Source organism: Astatotilapia calliptera, chromosome 2 (genome assembly GCF_964374335.1).
Source record: "Astatotilapia calliptera chromosome 2, fAstCal68.1, whole genome shotgun sequence".
NCBI lineage: Eukaryota > Metazoa > Chordata > Actinopteri > Cichliformes > Cichlidae > Astatotilapia > Astatotilapia calliptera.
In genome coordinates this window covers 17924711-17949250 of record NC_137423.1, presented here as the reverse complement: position 1 = coordinate 17949250, position 24540 = coordinate 17924711, and the positions used below count along the sequence as shown (strand labels likewise).

Sequence of the window (24540 nt, the reverse complement as noted above, 5' to 3'; positions counted from 1 at the left end):
GTATATTATTGAGATTTTTCCTAGACTCTACATTAAGTCTCCACCAGGGATCAATAAAGTATTCTGAAGTCCTCAAACTAAGAAGGCTGCTTTTGGGGACGGCATTGTCATGTGTCCCAGTTGAATGAATTGTTTTCAAATGTGAGGCGCAGACGACATTAGCAAGCAGCATATTCTGCTAATACTAATTAGAAGACCACATACGCCTGACATGTGACTGGGAGCTGAGCCCCTCGAGTCGCCCCCGAAACACGTCATCCTCCGGCCTGCAGGGGGCGCGCTTACTGTGGCCGTTACTGCTGTCACGCAAGCTGTGACGTGGAACCCGGGTTGAAACAGACCCGCGAAAACTGAACAGTCCGGACGGACACCGGAAGAACGGGACCGTGAGGCCATGGGTCAGGAGTTTCACATCGTCAGGTGTTTCCGCTGTCAGAGCTTCCAGGTGCAACAGGTGAGAGCCGACAGCGTGAGGCTAACAGGGTTAGCATGCAGGTGCTTTTCTCAGGCTGGAGAATCAGTGTATTTATTAGTAATGGAGCCGTTCTCAGATGGCTCACACTGACGTCACAGTGAACGCGCGCTGTTTATAACATGAAGTCATCATCAGTGATGGTGGACAAAACATTAGGCACCCGTATCCACGCTCACCTGTGTGACGCCAGAAAATCAAAGTCACCTGAGGTGCTCCTGTGGCGCTGACACGTGACGATATCCCAGGAGTTTTTTAAATTTATTTTTTTATTGTCAAACAAAATATTAATTAAAGCTCTTAATTTACATGTCAACAAAAAGTTACATACAGGTATAAGTGGTTAAGGACAAAGCAGTCGTCGAACAAAGAACATTTAAAGAACATTATAGGCCAGAAACAGCATAAAGCAGCCTCTAAAAATTTTTTTTAAAAAAAGGATCTGTAACTCGAAATTTCGAAGTCAAAATTTCAAGAAAATAAGTCGAAATTTCGAGTTAATATCCTTTTTTTTTTCTTTTAGTGGTGGAAACGGGCTTCCATAGGTAAGGTGACCTGTCATATAAAAGTAAAAAACAAAGGTACGCACATACAATCTAGCTACATCAATTAAAAAGCTGAATCAAAAATTCAAGTAAGGTGTGAACTTTATTTAGGTTACACTTGTCTAATGAAGCCTTCCACAGCAGGATTTCATATTTAAAGCCAGCAAAAATCGGAGTAATTTCATTTGTGAATGAAAAAATTTGCGACTGTAAAGTTGTTAATCCCAAATTCTATTTTTTTTTTTTTGTTCGTAGGTCAAATAATAATAATTACTTGAAAAGTTAGAGACGTGCAGTCAATATTTTTAGAGGTTAACCAGTACTGAAAACCATCCCAAAAAGATCTGGAACTTTCACATGAATAAAAAAGATGCTCTGTAGTCTCAATATCAGTATTGCAGAAAGTGCGTGTTTGTATTGAATTTCTTCTGAAGATAGTCGTTGGACGGATATATGGAATTTAAAATTTTAAAATGATTTTCTGTTGCTTTAGGTGGAATTGGAAAGATAGTCAAAAACTTTGAATTATAATCTCTAAATATTTTTTTTAGTTGAGAAGGGAAAAGTTGTTTGGTGAAAATTGTCTTTAAAAAATTGTTATTGCGTGCCTTTCCTTTAAATTGGCGATCATTGATTATTAAGGACACAAATTATAGAGGAAGAATAGGTTAAACTGGCCAGCCATCTAAGTCATTGCAGGGGGAATGGCTTTCACAACTTTAATGAATTTACTTTGAGTACATGATATGGCACATTTATCTATGAATTTGTTATATGTTAACATCCATTGAACCATCAATTGCTTCAAAATCAATCGCATTCAAACCTCCTTCTTCAAATGACTTCACTATATCATTCTTCCTAATATAATGTTGCTTGTTTCTCCAAATGTAATTGAAATTAATTTGATTTATATTATTGATTAGGACCCGGCCCAAGTAGACCGCGAAGGCCGGGTCCTCCGAAGGATGCAGTCTACGTTTTGGGACACAGCTAGTGAGTGAATACTGTGAAAACCATTAGCGGGTGAATCAACACAGAGTGTTGTCACTTGCACAAAGCACGCGAAGATTACACTATGAAATAAATTATCTAGAAGTTTGAATTAAATTGGAGATGCAGATAAGCTACACAAAAACACCACTGTGTGTTAGAACAGGAACAGGAAGTGATACTCTACCCCAGAGAGAGCGAACACCAAGTGACAGCGCCACCCTTACAGTGTAAACACTCCAACACTTTACATAGGTACATAGGCTAGGGCACTGATATTAACAGCTGATCGTTTATCAATAATGCTACGGATCACAATAACAATCACGGATAAAAATCAGAAGATCAATATGAGGTCCATTTATTTCTTTGCCCTATGTTTTGTCTGACAGGTGAAGAAGGCGAGAAAGTGGAGCTGTAAACTGTGTGGAGAGAAACAGTCATTGCTGAAGGTCAGAATCTATCAGTCGCTTTATCAATAACAATATCATCGATTCATGCTTTTATGTTTTAGTTCTAAACCTTATATTGATCATTAACAAACAGAAAGAAAACACCTGTTGACTCTGTTCACTCGTACCCTACTGCTTTGAATAACCTTTATTGCTGTACTTTCTGTTCTCTGGCTAGTCTTCGTGGGTGTCACGCAGGATGGTTCATGGGTATCATTAATGTATAAACTGTGTTTCTTATCAATCAAAGGTCACATAAACAGCTCAGTGTGAGGACGTCATTGCATTTACCAGCCTGCTCTTAGTTTATCCTCTGACTGATCGATCTCATCTGATTGATCGGTAGGAGTTTGGGCGGGGCAATGCGGCAGACTGCAGACGTCACGTTCAGAAACTAAACGCCATGAGAGGAGCCATGATGGAGGAGCAAGAGCGCCGTTCTTGGTCACTATGGTAACCAGGTTTCAGTTCCACTGTGTGTTGTAGTCCCGCCGTCTTTTAACACCACCAGGTCTTCACAGGTCTTTCCCGTTTACAGGGAGCAGGAGCAGCAGGAGGAGCAGCAGGAGGATGAGGAGCAGACAGACGAACCGGTGAGCCGCTGGAGCAAATACTTGGACACACCTGAGGAGGTGGAGCAAGACGATGAGGCAGAGCCTGAGGAGAAGGATTTAGGAAATCGAAGGCAGCTCCATGGCATCAAGATGACTGACAGGTGAATGTTGACAGGTGTTGTTGGAGGCATCATCATCATCACAGGCATGAATGTTAGGGTAAGGAACTGTTGAATTAATTTAGGATCGTCTCTGATCCTCCGGCTCAACTTAGTTACTGAAAGATTTAAGTCAAGTCAGCTTTATTTGTACAGCATTTTTAAAAGTTTTGGCCAGAACAGAGTGACGATAAAAGAACTACAGGAACACCTGTACAAGCATCAGCTGGATAGTCATCTGGTAGATCTTTGGAGGATCCAGGTTTCAAGCCTCGCCATGATCCTGTCATTCAGGTCCTCTCACAGCTATCCTTCTTCCATCCCACTTGGGGCTTGGTACCCAATCTCATCCTGTTGTCCTGGCTCAACCTTACCGTAGCATATGTGTTGTACCCTAACATGTGAATGTTGGAACACTGAGCTTCTAGTTGTTTCAATTCAATAAGATTCAAGGAAACAGTCTTCGCTGGGGTTACCGCCTTCATCTTTATCTGTGGGGTGGCTGTAGCTCAGGAGGTAGAGCAGGTCGCCTACTGATCGGAAGGTTGGTGGTTTGATCCCTGGCTCCTCCAGTCTGCATGCCAAGTATCCTTGGGCAAGATACTAACCCCAAGTTGCTCTCCGATGCGTCCATCTGAGTGTGAATGTGTGAATGTTGTTAGAAAAGAGGCTTGTTGAAGCATGGGGTCGATGTGGAACTTGCTAAGGAGCATTAAACCAAATATCAGTGGAGGTTTGCGTACATATTTGAGCCTGTGTGGATCAGAGAAAATCCCACATAAATTTAGACTTGTTTTTAAAGACATTTGGAGGAACAGCAGTTCATTACTCATTCATGATGAGTGGCTCACAAAGAGTTCTTAGAGTTCAGCATCACTAATCACACTGAAATCATCGCTTTGACCTGTGACAGGAAGAGGAAGCGAGCCGAGGAAGCAGGACCAGAGGATGTCCACACATCTGAACAGGTAAACAGAGCTGCTCACCTTCAGCGCTCAGACCCATGACCTTCAGACTGTGAGAAGAGCAGAATGCCTCCTCATGTACTTGACCTTTAACCTTTGCTCTTCTCTGCAGCTAAACTGTATGAAACTCCAAACACCTTCAACCATAAACACCTGTAGCCCCACCCTCTTCACCACCAGGTGGGCTAATTTCCTCAGCCCTGACTCAAAGGTGCAGGAGGGGGAGAAGCCTGCAGTTGGTGAGTGGAGTCAGTCTTTAAGTGGTGTCGCTGCTCCCTCCTGCTCTGGAATAATCAGCAGGCCCCGCCCTCTTCTTCCTGTTACCTCCATGTTCGACAGCGGCGAGGACTTTAACTTTGACGACGACTTCCTTGTTAAACGTCTCCCGGAGTGATTGTGCATTTGTGTGTTTCTAAAGAGGAGACTCTGACAGACTGTGCTTTTCTTCATGCTTTTATTGCTCACACAGAAACGTTTATATGATGATCAATAAAGAGAAACAGAAACATTGATTAATGGACAGTATTGATTATCATTCAGACAACAGAGCAGAAATAATCAGATGCATGTTGTGACATCGTGATGATATCATCAGTGCTAGTGTGGGCGGGGCTGCTTGGCATACTGGATGGCGTCCAGCGCAGCGCCGATGTCAAAGTTCTTGGCCTGAAGGAGGCGGGTGAGCCAGCCGCCTTCGTCAGTGAAGCCCATCGAGAGCATCGAGGCGAGGGACTCAACCAGGCGGGGGTCAGCCTCTGAGGGCAAGAGGTCAGCAGGGTTTAGAGGTCAGTACTAACAGAACTAAAGTCACAGAGTGTGGATGCCAGCTTACCTTGAGGCAGGTGTGGGTACAGTGCCGCCTCCCTCAGCCCGCTGGGGCCCGCCTGCCCCTCAGACAGGGGCCCCTGCTCCTGGTTGTCGGGCTGCAGGGACTGCAGTTCACCTGTGGAGGGGTCGACCTCTTTGGAGCTCAGGTGGGTCCACTCCTCATCAGAGTCCTTGCTCACCTGAGGGTCACCACGCTAAAAGGTCACAGGAGATGTTAAAAGGTAGTTCTTCCTCCCTGCTGTCCCGTCAGGATCAGCTGATTGTTCTTTCTTCTGATATTTACATCATGAAGCACTTTGAGGTTTTATAAAATTAAAAGTTACCTTTGCTCCTAGACTGGCCCCGCCCTCACTGCTCGTATGCTCCATCTCCTCATCGCCCTCACCCCCCCCACTCTGAGTAGGTGGGGTCACCTTGGTCCGTTGGCCCTCGTGCTCCACGTCGATGTCCACATCGATACCTGTGTAAAGCACACACACACCACTTCCTGTTTTAGAGCCAGCTAGAGATGTTCACTCATCTCACATGCACAAACACAGTGACATCATAGTCTTTACCTTACAGCATCAAACAACTGTTTAAATGAGACTGACACTCACCTAGTGGGCTCAACATGGCTGCCACGCCCTCGCCAATGTTCTTCAGGAAGTCCACGTTGGTCTGAGAGCCTGCAGGGAGAAATAAAAGATGTTTTAAAATCACACAGATGTCACACATAACATTATTTTAGTGCTGTGACAGGATGTTTAAAGGGCCACACAAACGCGGCTCTGATGTCATGACCATTCAGTCCGCACGTGGTCTTTTTATTTTGAAATGTTGCTGCATTTTCCCTCTTGTACATCGCTTCCTGACCTTATCTGCTCTGATCTGACTTATTGATCAAGTATCACTTTAACCAAGATGGCAGAACTCACCAGAGGGGGTGTTGGCATCAGCAACAGGTTTGGAAGGGCTAGACTCGTTCTGGTCCGGGTCGTTGTCCTGGTTCTGAGCCTGGTTCTGGTTCAGGTTCCACATGCAGTGTCTCATCCTCTTCATCCACTTCCCCCGAGGAAACCACTGTAAAACACAGCCTCACAGTCATGTTTTGAAGGGCCTGAACAGGACACCTGCAGACCTGCACAGGTAGACTCACCTGCAGTGGGTGCCAAATGGGCAGTAGAGCGTGCTCAGTGTGCTTCCCCTTAGCCTGGCAGGAGGAGCAGAGGTCGTAGTTCGGACACACTGAACACTTGAAGCGGGTTCCAATCACAGGGCCATCGCAGCCATCACAGGTAACGTTGGGGTGCATGGTGTAGGGTGGGGCCACATGAGGAGGAGGCGGACCCATGTGTGGTCCATGGGGTGGGGCATGAGGACCTCCAGCATGGGGAGGTGGAGGACCTCCAGCAGGGGGAGGGGGAGGCCCAAAGGCAAAGGGAGGGAAAGCATGGAGAGGGAAGTCCCGTCTGTGCTCCTTCTTCTCTGTAAGAATGAAGCTATATTACCACAGCTGGAGGACGGATACCGCGAGCAATAACATTTATACAAACTGCAAACATACCTCGGATGAAGAGGCGGAAGGTGGAGTCCTTCATGCACCCCAGACCCATCATGAGCTCATCATCAGAGGAGAAGGCCACCAGGTCCCCATCTTCATCTGCAACACCATCATCATCATTAGTCACACACTGGTGAACTACAAAGGCTGCAGGTGACTTTATAATTCCAGACTAACTTTGAGGGTGTTTGTCCGTTTACATGACTATAAATAAAGATTAATTCGACAACTGATTACGGTTTCATGTGTTTACAGGGAAACGGGTGAGTCTGGTCAGGTGAGTGTGCGCCTGCGCACTAACTCAGTTACGTCCTCACTCTCACAGTCACAACTTAAAACAATCAATAAGAATCCAGGAAGCGGTCAGAGTGTAAATCCCTCATCTGAACCCCCGCGCGCTCACCTCGGTAAAACAGGTTGAAGTTGTTCAGGTTTCCAAACACGTCCGCAGTTTTCCTGCTCAGGTACTCGAAGCTGCAGGACACGTCCTGATCCACCGCGAACCTGCGGATCTCCTTCACCGCCTCGTCCTTCCCCAGCAGGTAGGCCTTAACAGTCACCGACATCCTGCCGCTGACACCGGGTACACCTGTGTCTCTGTACGCTGATCGTCAACCGGAGGCTGGGTGTATGTCTGCGTGTTGTTCGCTGATAGTCAACCGGAGGCCGGGTTTATGTCTATGTCCGCTGAGAGGTGTCCAGGTCCGGGAGTTGGTGAGTTTGTGACGCACTTTGAAATCTCTCGCTCTGCTTTATGTTTACTTCCGCGACAAACGTGGGAAACGACGTCTGTGACGTCAGGGAAGTAAACACAGATTCGGCCTTCTATTGGCTTTTTCTCAGAGTCCCGCCCACAGGACCAATGGCAACCGAGGAATGACTCAGCGGCTTTCCAATGAGGTACTTTCCCTGAGTCATGTGACCTGTTTAAAGTTCATGATAAAATATCGCAAAGTCATCCTTACAAGACGGTTTCAACACCTGATCACAGAGCAGGCTTTCGATATGAAACTAATCATCAATAATTAGGCGGACTGATCAGAGCTCACAGCTGACGGGGATTGGATTAATAAATCAATCATTCGGGCTCTGCTGCTTACTCTCCAATCAAAACCAAAGATATGCTCATGGTCACGTGACTGAAGCGTTTTAAACCTGGTCCTGAAATCTGGACAATAAAACCTTTCAACTGATAACTCAACCTTTATCTCTAAAAACACCAAGTAAACACTCAGGGACATTTTAAATAAAGTTTAAAACTTCAAAACGAGTGTCCAAGTTCTCAGGTCTGACTGATTTATTGATCTTTGACGCGTTTCATGTTTATTAAACTTAACTGTTTTTCTGTCAGCCTAGGCCAATCAGCAGCAACTCTTCAGTCAGCTGACTCTGAGTCACTGCAGACAGGAGACGGTGACGCAGAGTCACAAGACTAGATCCACTACCCACAAGGGTGTAGATTTGGTTTTGGCATTGGTGGGGACGGATGATTCAACCACTGAACCCTGCCCTGTTTCTTTTTTTTTTTCCTTTTTGTTTTTGCTTCTTAATAAAAAGCGGAGAAATATACTTGCCTACATATGCTATTCTACATGCTTTTAAACCATTTAAAATCACAATTTATAGTTTTATATGTGAATTATATGATGTTAAATTACTATTAAACAAATGACTAAGTATTTTAGGCTTTAGTTTACTTCAGCCATAATCCATATAAATCAGGTATCATACAAAAATAAAAATTGCTTCATGAATATGACTTTAAGGACTTAACATCATTACTTCAGTTATAATACACCAACATCTGTTATATTTTGGCACTAAGGGAACACTGAATGACCTGGTGGTTTAGGCACACAATTGCCCCTATCAAATCAGTGAGCTGAGATTTTCTATTCTAAACATGAACTAGTGTCACAGCAACAGACATGGACTACTGGTGTCCCACACAACAACTCAATGTCCTCTATGTGAAGGAGCCAAACACATGCCTGCTCCTCTCGTTAACTGAGATAAACTGCTGGCATATTTGTTTTACATCTATACTGTCCAGTCTCTCCTGGTGGACCTTAGCTATCTTTTTAGTCTTCTGAGAGCATTGAAGCTTCTTTCAGCCTCAGTACATGCGTTTTATCCTCAGATTACAATTATTATTGTGTGCTTGATGTGCCTCACCTTTGGCCCTGGCTCTTCCCCTCTGACCGCACTAGGACACCTGATAAAATAACACATTGATTCGTGCCATATAAAAAGTGAGACATGTCAATTCAGATTCTTTGTCAAATAAACACTAATGAATCAATTTACACCAGCAGCCTAACAATTGTTAATAATTATTTAATATTAACTAGTATTTAATAAATACTAGTTAATCTATAGCACCAAATCATCAGTCAGTCACCCGTGACCTCGCCTCTTCACCTCTGTGCTACAACATGGCAGAGCTGCCTCTGTCACCTAAATGAATAACAATGGCTGTGTCCCAATTAAGAGACTGCACGCTTGAAGTACGCGCACTACGCGTACTACGTACGGTGCGTACTATAAGTACGAGAAGTGCGGAAGTGAGAGGCTTGTGAAATGGGACGGTATACACTTCGTCGCGCTGTTCAGGTTGCCAAGCAACCATGATACTAACTGCGAGACACGTTACATACAGCTTTGTTTGACAGAAATGAAGGAGAAAAATGTTTTGTTGGTCATTCATTTTTGTCATGACATCACTTTGATTAGTTGAGTATCTGAGGCTGAGACCACGGGACTGTAAAACATGATTGTTGGGCTTCATTTCTGTGCTGAACAGTCATTTAAGATTAGTTAGTAAATAACAATTAGTTAATGTTTTTCATCAGACTAAAGTCACTGTGGCAATGTAAATATAATATGGCCAATATTATAGTATTGTCAGATTATTATGATTATATATATATATATATATATATATATATATATATATATGTGTGTGTGTGTGTGTGTGTGTGTGTGTGTATATATATATATATGTGTGTGTGTGTATATATATATATGTGTGTGTGTGTGTGTATATATATATATATATATGTGTGTGTGTATATATATATATATATATATATATATATATATATATATATATATATATATATATATATATATATATATATATATATATATATATCACTGACTTTCAGCTTGTTGTGTTTGTGGATATATGACTGACTTTAATTATTAAACATTCGCACATAAATAAGTGACGTCATATTCAGTACTTTTGACAGTTCACTCTTCGGCCGCTCCATCTTATTAGGGAAATTCCACATACATAAATGTAAATTTCAAAACTCAACCCCATCATTTAATTTGTTTTTGATTGAAATTGAATATTACTTAAACTCTCTTAAATTAACTTCCAATAAAAAAGGTTTATCATTGATTGAAATTCATTCAGAAATGTTTAACGAATGAGCCGTCACAACTTTCAAATACAAAGTTGTTATGGAGTCTGTCACATTCCCCCCTTTTTTCTTTTTTTTCCTTTATTAATTTATCCTTCTTATTTCATTGTACTGTATATTGTTACTCTTATTTGCCTTGTATGTCTACTGTACAAACTGAACTGGAATGACTGACTGTTCGCTTTATGGTTTCAATAAAGTTTGGAGAAAAAAAAACAACTCTTCATTTTGCGGCAAAATTATACATACCCACCGCCGCGCTATGACTTGTGGGATATATGGGACCACGAAGCGTGCACCGGACCACGCTTGATATTTGGGGAAATCGACGGCGCATTTGGAGTATGCATTTGAAGTACACTTCGAATTGGGACAGCCGTCGTCGCGTGGCGGTGACGTAACCGCACTTAAAATGCGTACTTCAAGCGTGCAGTCTCTCAATGAGACATTCCAAATACATGCAGTCACACCTGTGCTTCAAATACAGCAATGAACCAACAAGTCATCATCCAATTTCACCTGTGATCTTGTGTCACCATTACTCTCTGAGCTTTGTGTTGGTTCTTCTGTCACCTGACAAATAGGACATACATGACAATAAGAATACAATGTGTAGCTGCTTCAGTGTTTCTGTCAATTTGTGCAGATCTTGACTCATCAGTAATGTTTGTAGGGTGAGTGCATTTTTAAAACAATTTGTGCAAACTGCACTACAAGGTGGATATTTGCAAAATCATGACTACCTCATGACATTTTGTCTCAAAAATTAACCTATGAATATCAGAATCAGAATCAGAATACTTTATTGATCCCTGGGGGAAATTATTTTTTGTTACAGTGCTCCATTTTAAACCAACATTAAGACAAGACAGACAATACACTAACTAAGAATAGTACAATATATACATATATATACATACATACATACATAAGTCACTCATAAATAAATAGTTGGAAAAGAAACATGTGTAGTTGTAGCAGCAAACAGTGTGTTAAGTGGATGCGTTGTACAGGGAGATGGCCACAGGCAGGAATGATTTCCTGCCTGTGCCACTACCATTAGGATGAAATTATTGTGTCACCAACATTTTAATGTTAGACATATAATTTTAACAGCCTCTGTAATCTAATATCCTGGCTTGCTCGAGGCTGCCGTTTTCTCTGACAGTTTCAATCAAAATTAGAAATGCTGCTCTGGGAGACTGAGAAAACTAATAGTGCTGCCTGTTGTGCAGTTAGTTTCCAAAACACGTTATTCATGGTTACATACAGTTTTAGACTGATGTGGGCCAAAGCCTAGCATAGCCTGTAACGTTATTATTAGTGATGTGACGTTCGGTATCGAGACTTCGAAGCTTGTGTCGAGTAATGGAGGGGGCGTTTCCGCGATGCGCGTATCGAGGCTTGCTTCATTTATGGGAGGAGCTGAAAATGATGACGTCCGAAGCCTCGCTGCCCGGCTGTACCACGTGACTGGTTCATGAAGTGGTTCGAACTTTGCCGCGAGCTATGACAGCGATATAACCCCCTCAGACTTCATTCAAAATGTGGGTGTTTGATGGAGAGTTGCGGTTAGTGAGAGTTTGGAGACAGTTTGGAGACAGTTTGGAGGTTTATGAGCGTGAGGTGAGAAAGTCAGAAGAGAATGGAACCAGCTAAGAAGAGGAGGATGTCCTCCCCTGTGTGGGAACATTTTGATTTTATTCCTCCCAACAAGGTATGTAAATTTCTACAGAAGATGTATTTTCATAATACTGATGGTGCAATACAATTTATGTTAAGCGGCTTTACTTTTGTACAAGGCGAAGTGTTTGCTATGTGCCAGGGAGCTGGGATATAACATCCATGCTTAGGCACTACAGAGCTTTGCATGAGAATAAGGGGAACACCGATTGTGGAGCAATACCAGGTGAGCCATCAAATGCCATGATAATATAGCATGCCGTAATGTTACTACATGATATAACAATATTATACAACTGTTATAAGTTACGTGTGTGATATTTGTGCTTTGTTTTTATTGTCTTTCCTCAGGAGAACAATCTCAAATAGATGAAGACCTGGTTAGCATGGTGATTGAGGACTCCCAGCCATTTAGCATTGTGGAGGACAAACGATTTAAAAGACTTGTTAAATCGTTAAATCCTAGCTATGTTCTCCCCACTAAAAGGCCATAAAAGCAGTGAAAATTTAGTTTTTACAGAATAAAATGTGAACAGGCAACACTGAGGCCTCAGTGTGTAGCTGTCCATACCTCAACGTTACAAAAGCACAACTACTGTCCACACCCCAATCACACCTCACAGTAAATGATCATTTTCCATACTGCCAGTATAAATATACACAGTATACTGACATCACTACAATATACATGTTTTACACACTCCTTTTGTTGTTGACATTTACAGGCTGTGTGCAAAAGGCCACACTCTTCAAATTCATGCCAACTAATATTTTTATGTGCAGTAGGTGTCCTACTAGAGCAAATGAAGCTTCAAGAAGCTTTGCGCTGGGATGAACCAACTGGATGAAAAGCTTCAGTGCTTCATGAAGCTTCATCTGCCCATCACTAGTTATTATGAGGGATACATTTTATGAGTGAATTTGGCTTTAAGTGACTTACAGGTTTCTTTGAAAAATACTTATATCCAGAGTCTTCCTTTTTGCTGCCATCCTCCTCTCCTCCTTGCAGCGCAGGCTTGCCACTACTAAAACTAAACAGAGCTCCCTGAAAGGCACAGCAATCACATTGGCCATATTTGTCACATGACGTAGAACTCCAGTAGAGGACGTAATTTAACTCTTTCTGCACCGCTGGGTGAATGAGATGTTGACGGATCGTTTTTTTTCCCCCCTTCTATCAGGTTTGATTTTCTTTACTCGAAGAGATCAAATTATTGGTGGGGACAATTCAATAATCGCTGGATACTGGTGGGGACATGTCCCTTCCGTCCATGCCTAATCTTCGCCCTTGACTACCCATAATTCATCAGTGCAAGCACCCCCCCCCCCCCCAAACACACACACCACACACAGAGTCAGACTAAAACAGTGCTGTGTGTGTGAGTACGAGTACTTCCTGTACTCTGATTACAGAAAGTACATTGTGCAGTATTATTCTCCACATTACTGCCATAACGTTGTAGATCCATCAGCTGATCAATGAGTGAAACAAATCAAAATTTATTTCAGCTTTAACAAACAAATCAACACACATGAATCATTAATCCATGTTTACCAGCTATGACTCAACACTTTAATGTCCAAACAGAGGCGCACACACAAAAAAGAAAAAAAAAAAAAAATACAATTCAGCAGCAAATAACATCAACATCATGGCCTGTGGTCCAATGGCAGCAGGACTCAGCTGTGGTCTCAGAGTGATGTCAGATGTACAGGGGGTGGTACTGGCGGTGAGTAAGTCTCTTCCTGCAGGTGGGACAAGTGTGTGATGATGTCAGAGAGTCTCTCAAACACTGACTGCAGAACACGTGACCACAACGGGTGGACACGACCAATCGGCCGCTCCCAACAATCTGCGAAGAAAAAAAAAAAAAAAAAAAAAAAAGCAAACAGAAATTAAACAACAACAACAACAACAACACACCAACAGCCAATCAGAGCAATGCACTCAAACGTCACTGTAATACTTTCAAAGTAAAACACAAAACCAGACTGAAACTTTCAAAATAAGAGTCAGCAAATGTATGTTTATTGATTAGGTTCATTGATCAGTGGCCATGTGAATGTAGTAAAGCCTGTATTTCATTACCCACAATGCCTCAGGAAGCACACATTTCATCAAGCATTGTGTTGGACTATTTTTAGGCACACTCGAGTCACCAACACCAATTTGTTCTGAGCACGCTCACACTGAAAGAAACGTCCCCTGCATTAAATCAGCAGCGAGCTGAGGGCTGTAAAGTCGATCTTGAAGGTTACTCAGAGCTCACACTAGCTGTGTCCCAGAAGTGAGAGACTGTGAAATGGGACGGTCTAGCCTTCAGATTTGTGTCACCAGCCATCTCGATGGGCATGAATAAACTCAGCCATCTGCTCCTTGCTATCTAAAATATAACAGGACACTGGAGAAAATTCACAATCATCTCGACCATCTTCTGTATGGACAGCAAAGAAAGAACTTCATTGCACAGAGAAAAGCTATTTCTTCTGCACACATGACAATAAACACTTTGAATCTCGCACTTTAATCAGTTTTCTGTTTGACGTTTATTCAGCTGTGTGAAAACCCCCGAGGAACCCTCCCAATGGACTAATAAAGTTTTATTTTATCTAATAACTTTAATCTCAGCCAAACCGATTTACTCAGGAACAAATAAAACAGTGAAAAAAGCCAAACAATAACATTTAAGTCATGTGAGTGGCGCACACACACACACACACACACACCATGTTTAACCTGAGTAGCCAAAGACGGCGGCAGGTCTGATAACGATGTGCCGGGTGTCCGCTGTTCTCTAGTGAGCTTCGACCTCCCAGCTAGCCATCAAGCTGGTGGGTAACAGACATCTCCACAAACGTCGCACTTTTGCAAATATGCGATGTCTTGATAAAGCAGATATTTGAACTTTACACAGCTACATTCTCGCCTGGAAATATGTTAAAAGTTATTTTGTGACCCAGAAAGATTAATAAGAGTAATATTAAAACTAAGTAGCAGCCGCCATTGTTGGCAACTGGAATTGACTGGGCCGCGCTATGAATTCTGGGATACGGTGGGCCACGAAAGACACACCCGACCCATCCTTCAAAATCTTGGAAAATGAAGGACGCATTTGGAGGAGCCTTCAATTTGGGACAGCCTACCTCACGTTGTTCAAGTGCTGCCTCAGGAGGATACGGCCTAGGTTTTGGGACACAGCTAGTGAATGCTGCTCAGTTTGCAGTCCTGAATATCACGGCACAAGCAGGATTCACTGCACTGTTAATGTTAGCTATGTTATATTGCTGCCTCTGTTCGGCGGTGTCGAGCCAAACGAACTTTAACGTGTGTTTGAACGAGCTGACGGTTCACTCGTTAAGCTGAAAGAAAGATGCTTTAATCACAGGAGTCACACATGTGTCCACTGTACCATCTGGGAACTCTTCTTGTTTCGTAATAACACAAACACTAAATCCTCCTTCTCTTGTGCTGTTGTGTAGCAGTGTGTACACCTGAGACTTTCACCTGTCTGTCTGTCCTGCACACTCTCTCTTTTTCTTTCTCTCTGATTATGGAATAAAAGTATGAACATGTATTTATAAGTTACACTTGTGTTTGAATCCTGCAGCTTATCACACATTTGATTTCCATGTGTGACAACTGCAAGTGTCCAGAGTGAGGACAGACTGAGGGACCCACTGCTGCACATCATCTGTGAGGCTTTGCACCCCTGATGATCCACCAGGACAAACTCAGCAGTGTGTGAGGAAGAGGAGGAGGAAGAGCCAGCAGCAGCTGACAGATGGAGAGAATAGACAGACTGTTCCCTGTTTGTGAAGGACTGCTAGAAAAGTTTAACATAACTAATTGTCTGTCCTGAATCAGTCTTATTAGGTAATGTTCAAATAATTTTATCATTCCAGTGTTTTCAGTGTGGGAGAAAGTACTCAGGGCCTTCAAGTTACACACTATGAAAGGCAGCAACAAGTGTAATATTCAGAAACCTAAAGTATGTATCAGCAGCAGAATGGACCTAAAAATAAATGTTTGTTTCAGTTCTATGAAGCTTTGAGTATTTTGGATTAGTAGTACTGCTGTGTTTGTTGCATCATATTGCTGTAATTGTTTATATATTCTGAGGTGAGTTGATCTATAGTGTTACATCATATTCTATAAGGATGTTATGTGTTTGTATACTTTCTGAGCACGCTCACCCTGAAGGAAGCGTCCTCGGAGCTCACACTGAGCATGTGCAGCAGGATAAAGAAAGAACCTCGCTGCTGGCACTCTGTTTCAATAAAGTTCATTTTTCTGCTTTATTCATGCTGAAAAGTCTGAACACACACACACACACACACACACACACACACACACACACACACACACACACACACACACACACACACACTCTGACTGACCTCTGAGTATCCGTCCAGACACACAGGACAGCTGATTGTCCCTGGAGTTGACCTGAAACACAAAAACATTTGAGTGAGGTCACTGACAGGGTCAGTGTATCACCTGCAGAAGTTCAAGTTCAAGATTCTTTATTTGTCACATGCATAGTATATAACACACAGTGAAACGTAGCCTGACATGCTCCTCGGCATGTGCAAAAATTTGGGGGGGGGGGGGGGTCGTAGAGGAAGAACATTATAAAAGTGTGTAGGGGTTGGTGTATCACCTGGAGGTGTTTGTCGGTGGCAGGAGGGTGGCACTGAGGACGGGGGGTGTGTCTTCATCTTCATCGCTGCTAACAAGATAACTCTGTACAGGTGGTCTCCAGTTCTGAGGACCTGAGTGAAAACAGTCACACAGGCATTAGACCGCTTCCTTAGTGAGAGCTCAGGCCTCAATCTAGTCTTTGGAACACAAAGTCTGACTTACCCTCATCCACCAGCTGAAGTTTTGGATACAGCAGGAAAAAAAACAAAAAAAACAAACAAACACAGAAGAAGAATTAGACATTAGCACACTTCGTGTGTGTGTGTGTGTGTGTGTGTGTGTGTGTGTGTGTGTGAGAGAGAGAGAGAGTTACCAGCACAGAGTCACTGTTGGTAGTCAGGTCGACCACAGCAGCAGCTTCTGCTCCACTCTCACAGGTGAGATCCACAACCACCTCCTCCTCACCTGAACACACACACAACCACAAACTCAGATTCGTGTACATGCTCTGCCCACACTTACACAGAGGGGAGGAGCCTGTGTTAGCCTGACATGCGGCACCGTCTCCATTCAGACCAACAGCGTGGCGATGAAATGGATTCACTGTACGCCTGCATCAGTCAGATAATTTAAAAAAAAAAAAAAAAAAAAAAAAAGCGAAGCCAAGCGAAGTCCAAGCGAAGCAGATGAGAAATGAAACCGAGTGTCGAGATTCAACTATTCATCATTCTCGACGTTACCCGACATCAGTGATGTAACGTGGCTCCATCTTTACGATCAAAGTGTTTCATCTCCAAGTCTGGTGATTTTATCGATAACCAATAATCAGGTAAACAGATCGAGATAAACGGGCATGAACACTCACTGTCAAACATCTGGATTCTCACAGCTTGTGGTTCTTTATACCCAAAGTGGCTCCATTTGGCGGTGCCCAGCACGAACGACTTTAAGGAGCAGAGAGGTTCCCCACAGAGCTGTGACTGTCCCGTTTTTGGTCACCTGTGTGTCAGACGTGTGGTCGCGAGTTTCAGGTGTTAAAGTCAAGTGTTAATCACACCCCTGATGAATTTCTAACTGTCAGGTGGATTTTGTTTCCTCTGGGCTGCAGGTGTGTCAGTGATCAGGAGACACCAGGAAACCCACTGACTGTATTTTCAGGTGTGGGAGGTCACCTTCAGCAGACAGCTCAGGTATGTTTATTTCTCTTAGCAGTGAGGACCTGCTACTTACATCACTTCCGGTGAGGTCTGAACATGTTTTTCTCTTCAGTTTTACTTCAAAAAGAAGCAGCTCTCTGATTGGCCGAGAGGTTGAGAGCGTGTCTAGATGAGTCAGGTCTGGTCTGAAAACACCTGTAGATGCAGGCCTATCAATGACTGTTCGATCAGTTGGAAACTGAGTGTACTGATCGGGACTGACCGTCCATCACATCAATGGTCTCTGTTGGGGGGGTGGGATCACTGTCGGCGTTCGCCGTCCTCCTGGTACTCGCAGCTCTCCCGCTCTTGGCATTGTGTCTAGAAACCGGAGGACTTTGTGTGCTCCGCCTCTTCCTCTGAACCTGAAAACAGAATACCAGGAGGTGGAGCTTAACACACTTGACCAGGTAAACACCAGCTGACAGTGTGACAGCTGAACAGGTTAAACCACAGAAGAAGAAGATGACTTACAGAGCTGCTCATCTCTGACTTAATGATTCACCTTCACGGCACAGGTGAGGATGGAGACCAGAGAAACAGCTCAGGTACCTGCACCTGTAACAGCTGGAGTGTTATCGATTGTCAGTTTTAGACATGAATCAGTCTGCTTTGATCCACCTGTGACGATGCCCTCCAGCCAATCAGTAACAACCCTCGGCAATTCTTTTAATGAATCCATGCTGTGAGATTTTAAAAAATAAAACTAAATAAACATGGAAGAACAGAGTCCCACAGGTTTCATACACACCTCAGCCAGGTGTGTATGAATCCATCTGATCCTTGTTCATAGGGGAACAGGTAGTGATGGCCCGCTTGAAGCTGACGCTCCGGAGCGTGTGTCGAAAAAAACAACACACTGGTTCAGAAGCACTGTGTCGAGGCTTGCTTCGTTTGGCAAAAGTCACGTGACCAGTGACGTCCGAAGCTTCATTACGCACGTAACTGCTTCGGTACCTGATTCAAACGGATATAAGGAAGTGAATCATCCACGGGATTCGTGGAGTGTGTTGATGGTGACAGAGAGCGAAGAGGTGATCATTCCACTGACAGATATGGAGCCAGCGAGGAAGGGAGGACGTTATGGCGTGTGGAAATATTTTGAGTTGATTTTGCTCAATTCATTTTATCTGCCGAAGTGAAAAACTTGAAATGTCCAAAATCATGTTTTCATAATGTAAATATCATTACAGCATATGACTTTAGGAACACTTCCATGTGAATTAAAGCTAATGAAGACTACAAAAATGTATTTGACACTATATGTACATTACATTGCTACACAGTTTAGAAAAGCATTTTGTTTATTGTTTTTAGGTGATAGTCTGCAGGACCCAGGAATACCTGCATATCTACCAGCTTGCAGTGTGGTTCCTGCACTCCACAGCCTCTTCTGTTCCATGCAAGTGGATTTTCTCCAGGGCAGGAGAAACTATTTCTAAGAAAAGAAATAGACTCAGCCAGCGCACAGTAACACTAATTCTCTTTTTAAATGTAAATAACAAAAGGGCTACCTTACATTGATCATGTTTTTACTTTACAAGTTCTTGATTAGGGGTGGGTTTTGATTATCGCCTTTCTGATTACAATCCATGCTAAATTGAATAAAGTGATATTGATTCATTACAATCCTGTGTCGATTTGTAAATTAACGTTATTATGCCTGAAACGCCAGCATCTCAGGTTAAACCTCACAACATGTCGTAAAACACCATACAGCTAAAACTGTAACTGGGAGCAGGTTTACGGATTCTGCATACAAACGTGAACACAGAGCACGGACCCGACGCGTCAGAATCAGATTTTGGTGCGTCGTCGGGTCCGCGCTGTGTTTGCCTCTTTTTTTCTTCGCTGGCTTCTGCAGCTGCAGGTTTCATAACTCTCTGTTTACATCTCTAATTAAGTCTCACATGTGTCAGCTTTCTTGTAATAGATACGAAATTATGGATATATACTGATACATGACCAGAATTGTAATATTTCTGACTGAGGCAAAACTTTCCACATTCCAATCAAATTGAATCGGATCCTGTATCGAATCAAAATGATTCTACAAATCAGTGACGATGTATTACGCAAATACGCATTACATTTTTTCAGCCCCCCAATCGAGAAAACAAAACCAATTACATGTTCAAAGCAACGGAACGGTGGCCCAATATCACTCTTGAGTGAGCAGTGATGATTGAGCAGTCCGTTTTATTTTGCAGATTCAAGCTGCTCTTCAAAATATTCGCCACCAGATGTCACCGGAGAGGACTGTGTTGGAAAGCTTCGAGTAATGAACCATTTTTCAATACAAGCTTCAGTGCTTCAGAAAGCTTCATTTGGCCATCACTAGGAACAGGTATCTTTCTTCCTTTAGCATAAGAGACGCTGGAGCATCCTTTATGAAAGGGGAGGGGGAAAAAAAAAAACCAAAAAAAAAAAACATCTGACCACGCATGAAAACAAACATGACCAAAGTGGATCATGTAAATGTTCCTTCTGACTGCATTTTCCATTTCATCCATACACCGCTGATAGATTTATAGTTTTGAACAGCAGCGGTTAAACTCACAGCTGAGCATCACACTGCTGGAATAAAAACTACTTCCTGTTGAGGTACTGTTGCACAAAGAACGCTGTACCAGCTAAAATTATGATCTATATCAGTGGTAGGCAACTCCAGGCCTCGAGTGCCTTTGTCCTGCAGGTTTTAGATGTGTTCTTGATCAAACACAGCTGATTCAAATGGCTAAATTACCTCCTCAACATGTCTTGAAGTTCCCCAGGGGTCTGGTAATGAGCTAATCATTTGATTCAGGTGTGTTGACCCAGGGTGAGATCTAAAACCTGTAGGACACCGGCACTCGAGGCCTGGCGTTGCCTACCCCCTGATCTATATGAACAAAGTGTGCTCAAGGTTCTGTATGATCAGTGTTCATTAGTGATGTCCTTTGTTGTGGTACTGCAGGGTTTGTGTTTACTTCAGGTCAGCTGGGATCAGTGGTGATGGAGTAAATTTAATGCAGTTGCAGAATTCCTCTTCAAAAGGTGCTGCGACAGCCGCATCTGGATATTATATGCAATGGGACAGATTTACTCTGAGGTAGCAGAAGCAGCTGAATTAGTGACTCCCAAGGAGGGAGCGTGAAGGCTGCTAACCAAAATAACCCAGCGCAAAGTCAGGTTTTACTCTTTTTTTTCTCTAAAAACAGCGATGGAATTTAGATAAGAGATCTGGATGAAAGAAAATCAATCTGTAGTTCATGTTCTGCAGTGTCACGCTGTTAAAAGAAACGAGTGTGAGGCCGTTCCTTTCCTCAGCGTATGTCTCCTACCCACCTTTCCTTTACCTCAATGATCCTTCCACCGTGGGCAAGTAAAAGAGGTTAGGAAAAGGAAACAGGAGGGACCTTTGAAACTCGCACCTTTTCTCCGTACCAGAAGCTGCTTCGTCTCTGTTCAGAAAGTCAAGAGTTCCTAATCTGAGCCTGATACATAAAACCAGGACCAGCTAAACTCGTGGAGCTGCAGGGGGATCACACTAAGGTCACCAGGAGCCGAAAGAAACGCTTCTGGTGACCCAGTGACCCTGCTGTCACTGATGATGATGATGGAGTTTTACCTTTACAAGAATTAGAAACACGGCCTTCAAGATTTAAACAGTAGATTCAGACACACAGATACTTTAAACGTGGCATGTGTGCAGTTGAGCTTAAACTTTACTTACTGTTAGCAATAAACTGTTAGCTTCCGCTGTCACCGTCACTGCTCCTCTTAGCAGTTTACTTTTAGCCGTTAGCACCTCTCTCTTCGTCACTGTGGTTCCTACCGTTAGCGTGAAGCTAGCGTGTGTGTCAGCGACAGATTTCCGGCCTCAAACATTTTAGTAGAGTAAAAAAAATAATTAAGTCGAATAAACGTACTGCAGAGGCTAACGTTAGCTACTGTCTGTCTCACAGCCGCTTCTTTTGTACCGGAAGTGTTCAAAAACACCGGCTCATTGGCGCCCCCTGCTGCCTCACCGCGTGCATCGCAGCGTCCACTGATTGAAGGGAAGACCTTTTTAAAAAATATATATATCTTTATGGTTTTGTTTAGTTTATTTTATGTACTCAGTGTGAACCACCTGACATGTACTTCAAAGTACTGCAGTAAAAGTACAGTTACTGTGTGGTTACTGCAGGGAAAAAGGCTATAAAAACACAGGACATTCAAATGAAACTGTTTAAATAACTCAGTCAGTCGCTGAAATCAAACTATATTCATGTCAAAGTTACATTGGATTGGATTAGTAACACCTGAAAGGAGAACCTGACCTGGGACATTGAACTTGTTTTATTTTAATAAACATGACTGTATTTATTTTGTTTGTAGTTACTGATGAGGATACTAAAACTCAGAGACACATGGAACCTTTCGACTGTGTTAAGCCCGACCCGCTCAGTCTACCTGAACCATTGAAACTCAGATGTAGGAAAATCCAGACCCTTCACAAAGAGCCTGGAGATGAACCTTCACATTTCAGATGATTCATGTCTCCAAACAGGAAATGATGATCAGCTCACATCATCACCACATGCCCGCTCCACCTTTGTGGCCTCTTTGGATTCAGTGCAGAAATTGCCTCATTTCACCACTTTTAATGTCATCTGATAAAACAGGTGACAAAAAAAGGAGCATTTGTGGAGTTTGTTGCTCTGTGGACTCAGTAACACTGTGATGGAAACAGCGTCCATGAGACGGATCATAATCCCATCCACAAACTAAACTCACTTCACCTCACTGATGTTGGCATGTTCCAGCAGGTCACATAAATGAGAACAGGTGAAACTGTCCTCATTAGACATAATGAAAAAAGCCCAAAATCATTCTGCTACGTTCCTGCTGCAGACACAATCTAGAGCAGGGGTGGGGAACTCCAGGCCTCAACGTCCTGCAGGTTTTAGACATGTCCGCTGATTTAAATGACTAAATGACCTCCTCAACATGTCTTTAAGTTCTCCAGAGGCCTGTTAATGAAGTAATCATTTGATTCGGGTGCACCAAGATCTAAAACCTGCAGCCCCTCAAGGCCTGGAGTTCCTACCCCCTCCCAGACTTTCTGTGACTGAAGTAAAAATGAAGCCATGTGAATCCTGCCTGATCACAGCAAGCCTCTGACAAGCTCCTGACAGGAATCAGTTGTGTCAGTCATACCTATCTATTACTTGAGTTTGTCAGCCATCTTCAAGGTTTCTTTTCCTGGAGTGAAAGTGCGTTGCTATGAATTCTGGGATGTCATGGCTGCTTCTCTGGTCATAAATGAGCCACACTGTAAACATGCTGTGAATAAAAGGCTCGATCTGCATGGACATGTGCATTTACCTGCAAAACCACAAACAGGCAGGAAACAGACCTGAACATTTTATTATTTTCACAATAAAAGCTTCACATAAACAGCCATCTACTTCCTGTCTACACACTAATTAGCACAAGGCTGCCAGCAGTGCTTTCTGGTATTGTAGTGCTGAAGGTGAGCCGGTGCAGAGGGAGTGCTCAGTTCATGGCGAGGAACATCCAGCCGGGCCCTTCAGAATCTGTTTTAAGGCCTGGCCTTCATGAACGCCATCAGGAGAACGCCTAGCAAGCCGGAGCACCTGGACACAGAACAGGTAATAAGAGAGAGAGACACCTGAATACAGCACAGCTGAAACCATCTCACAAAACATACTCCCTGAAGTACTTAAAGAAATGTTTCTGTCTGTAAATCAAACTCTGGCCCCGCCTCTGCCTCACCTGTCTCGGTGTCACACCCGTCTCTGGACTGACTGGACTGAATTTTTGTTCCTCTTAAATTGACTAAATTCAGTCTTTGGAGTCACAGGTGAGTCTGTACCTGTCAGGCGTTTCTCCGTGCATCAGTACAAGGAAAATCTAACAGATAGGTGAAGCTGATACTCTGATCGCACCTGCCGAGTTCACACAAACTTCCTGTGAGTCTCGTCACTGTGTGCAGTTAACTTGATGTGCATTCACCTGTAGCTCTAAGTGGAGGTGAAGGTCATGTGATCCACCTGGTTCATCTTTATGTGGTTGTCGAGGATCTGAAACATTTCCTGGATGTTCGGGACGTAACCAGACTGAAGCTTCGACCACAGGGGCACATCTGAGGGGACGACAGAAAGCGTTACACCAGGAAATGAGGTCAGAGGAATGTCCCTACCTGATCTCCACAAGGAAACCTGGGTGTGTTTGTACAGTTCAAAAATGACCTCTCACCTCCTGTTTAGGAGAAGGTAACTCAGACTCGTATGGTGAAACTACAACATCCAGAGGCAGGCCGCACCTCTTACTTCCCCTTGTGTTCTGAGCTCGTCGTCATCCACAGTTTTAAAGAGGCGGGCGGCACGATTCATTGAGTAACTCAGATTATAACTTTATCATTTTAAAAAAAAAATCCTCGATTCTTCATTTAACGGACGGCACTTTAATAACAACAACGTACTTCTGATCTGGTTTCTCTCATATCACGTCATTGTACACATAATTAATAACAAAATAAATACATTAATCTGCACACCATCATTTTGATTCTTGAGTTTATTCAAATATTTTTAATGGGCGGGAATTGCACAGCGATAAGCATTTCGCCGTATGTCACACAGTGCATGATATGTGACCAATAAACTTTGACTACAGACTACAACAGAAGTGTGTGAATAATAAACTGTGTTAAACCTAAAACACTGATAACAGCAGCACCGATGATGACGCTGGCACAGTTTAATGTGGAGGCGGAGTCTGTTTATACAACGTGAAGAGCAAAGAGGCAGAGGCGTTACCGACACAGTGAGCTTAGGTGGGAAGAAAGAAAGCACAGCCTCCGAAACAGCAGCGCTGTTCCTGAAGTCACCATTAAAACCTGGAAACAGCTGACCAACGGAGAAAAGCAAACTTTGTAGCTGCTCCACCCATCGCCGTTTAGTTTACAGAAAAATCTGCAGTAAAGCTGCAGAAGTAAGGCTACATCAAAATTTGCAGATGAATTGTTAACTGAGTCTGATATAATGTTTAATTTATAGAGCTCGCTGAAGGCTGACGGCAGCCA

The 24540-nt window shown here is 43.1% G+C and overlaps 4 protein-coding genes across 6 annotated transcripts in view; 1 reads left to right on the top strand and 3 right to left on the bottom strand.

Annotated features, from left to right (window-relative positions):
* Positions 1-180: 180 nt before the first annotated feature.
* On the top strand, positions 181-4651 carry mrnip (MRN complex interacting protein). Its single transcript, XM_026185734.2, has 6 exons — positions 181-454; positions 2403-2462; positions 2809-2915; positions 3001-3177; positions 4088-4142; positions 4252-4651. Exons 1-6 carry the CDS (start codon positions 395-397, stop codon positions 4531-4533), a joined length of 741 nt encoding a protein of 246 aa, XP_026041519.2. The 5' UTR covers positions 181-394; the 3' UTR covers positions 4534-4651.
* Positions 4577-7637, bottom strand: sqstm1 (sequestosome 1). The gene is made up of 8 exons (XM_026185724.2): positions 6914-7637; positions 6514-6609; positions 6106-6434; positions 5885-6029; positions 5567-5635; positions 5291-5427; positions 4972-5161; positions 4577-4894 (listed from the first exon to the last, which is right to left on the bottom strand). Exons 1-8 carry the CDS (start codon positions 7074-7076, stop codon positions 4737-4739), a joined length of 1287 nt encoding a protein of 428 aa, XP_026041509.1. The 5' UTR covers positions 7077-7637; the 3' UTR covers positions 4577-4736.
* A 5467-nt stretch (positions 7638-13104) lies between these two features.
* On the bottom strand, positions 13105-21462 carry rnf4 (ring finger protein 4). 3 transcript variants are annotated; one of them, XM_026185703.2, is made up of 8 exons: positions 21181-21462; positions 17940-18023; positions 17689-17830; positions 16643-16734; positions 16492-16504; positions 16289-16400; positions 16023-16074; positions 13105-13477 (listed from the first exon to the last, which is right to left on the bottom strand). In XM_026185703.2, exons 2-8 carry the CDS (start codon positions 17949-17951, stop codon positions 13328-13330), a joined length of 573 nt encoding a protein of 190 aa, XP_026041488.1. In that variant the 5' UTR covers positions 17952-18023; positions 21181-21462; the 3' UTR covers positions 13105-13327. The 3 variants fall into 3 exon arrangements, with proteins under 3 accessions (XP_026041488.1, XP_026041497.1, XP_080161931.1); XM_026185712.2 differs by having other exon boundaries at positions 17940-18032; positions 21181-21458; XM_080305805.1 differs by lacking the exon at positions 21181-21462 and adding an exon at positions 20793-20903.
* A 1381-nt stretch (positions 21463-22843) lies between these two features.
* Positions 22844-24540, bottom strand: part of selenot2 (selenoprotein T, 2) — an 11835-nt gene continuing 10138 nt past the window's right edge. Inside the window, exons 5-6 of the mRNA XM_026185690.2 lie at positions 23469-23598; positions 22844-23089 (exon numbers count right to left, since the gene is read on the bottom strand). Coding sequence (XP_026041475.1) covers positions 23477-23598 — 122 coding nt within the window. The 3' untranslated portion in view covers positions 22844-23089; positions 23469-23476. The remainder of the gene's footprint in view (positions 23090-23468; positions 23599-24540) is intronic.

Bases quoted from the DNA above. Each gene is read 5' to 3' on its own strand.
- sqstm1 (XM_026185724.2), bottom strand. From the start codon at position 7,076: ATGTCGGTGACTGTTAAGGCCTACCTGCTGGGGAAGGACGAGGCGGTG. The intron at 6,610-6,913 runs GTGAGCGCGCGG...ATGGTGTTGCAG, and splicing joins CTTCAACCTGTTTTACCGAG to ATGAAGATGGGGACCTGGTG. The intron at 6,435-6,513 runs GTATGTTTGCAG...TCATTCTTACAG, and splicing joins CTTCCGCCTCTTCATCCGAG to AGAAGAAGGAGCACAGACGG.
- rnf4 (XM_026185703.2), bottom strand. The intron at 16,735-17,688 runs GTCAGTCCCGAT...GTGTGTGTTCAG, and splicing joins GACCATTGATGTGATGGACG to GTGAGGAGGAGGTGGTTGTG. The intron at 13,478-16,022 runs GTCAGTCAGAGT...TTTTCTTCGCAG, and splicing joins GTCTGGACGGATACTCAGAG to ATTGTTGGGAGCGGCCGATT.
- mrnip (XM_026185734.2), top strand. From the start codon at position 395: ATGGGTCAGGAGTTTCACATCGTCAGGTGTTTCCGCTGTCAGAGCTTC. The intron at 2,463-2,808 runs GTCAGAATCTAT...ATTGATCGGTAG, and splicing joins AGAAACAGTCATTGCTGAAG to GAGTTTGGGCGGGGCAATGC. The intron at 3,178-4,087 runs GTGAATGTTGAC...GACCTGTGACAG, and splicing joins GGCATCAAGATGACTGACAG to GAAGAGGAAGCGAGCCGAGG.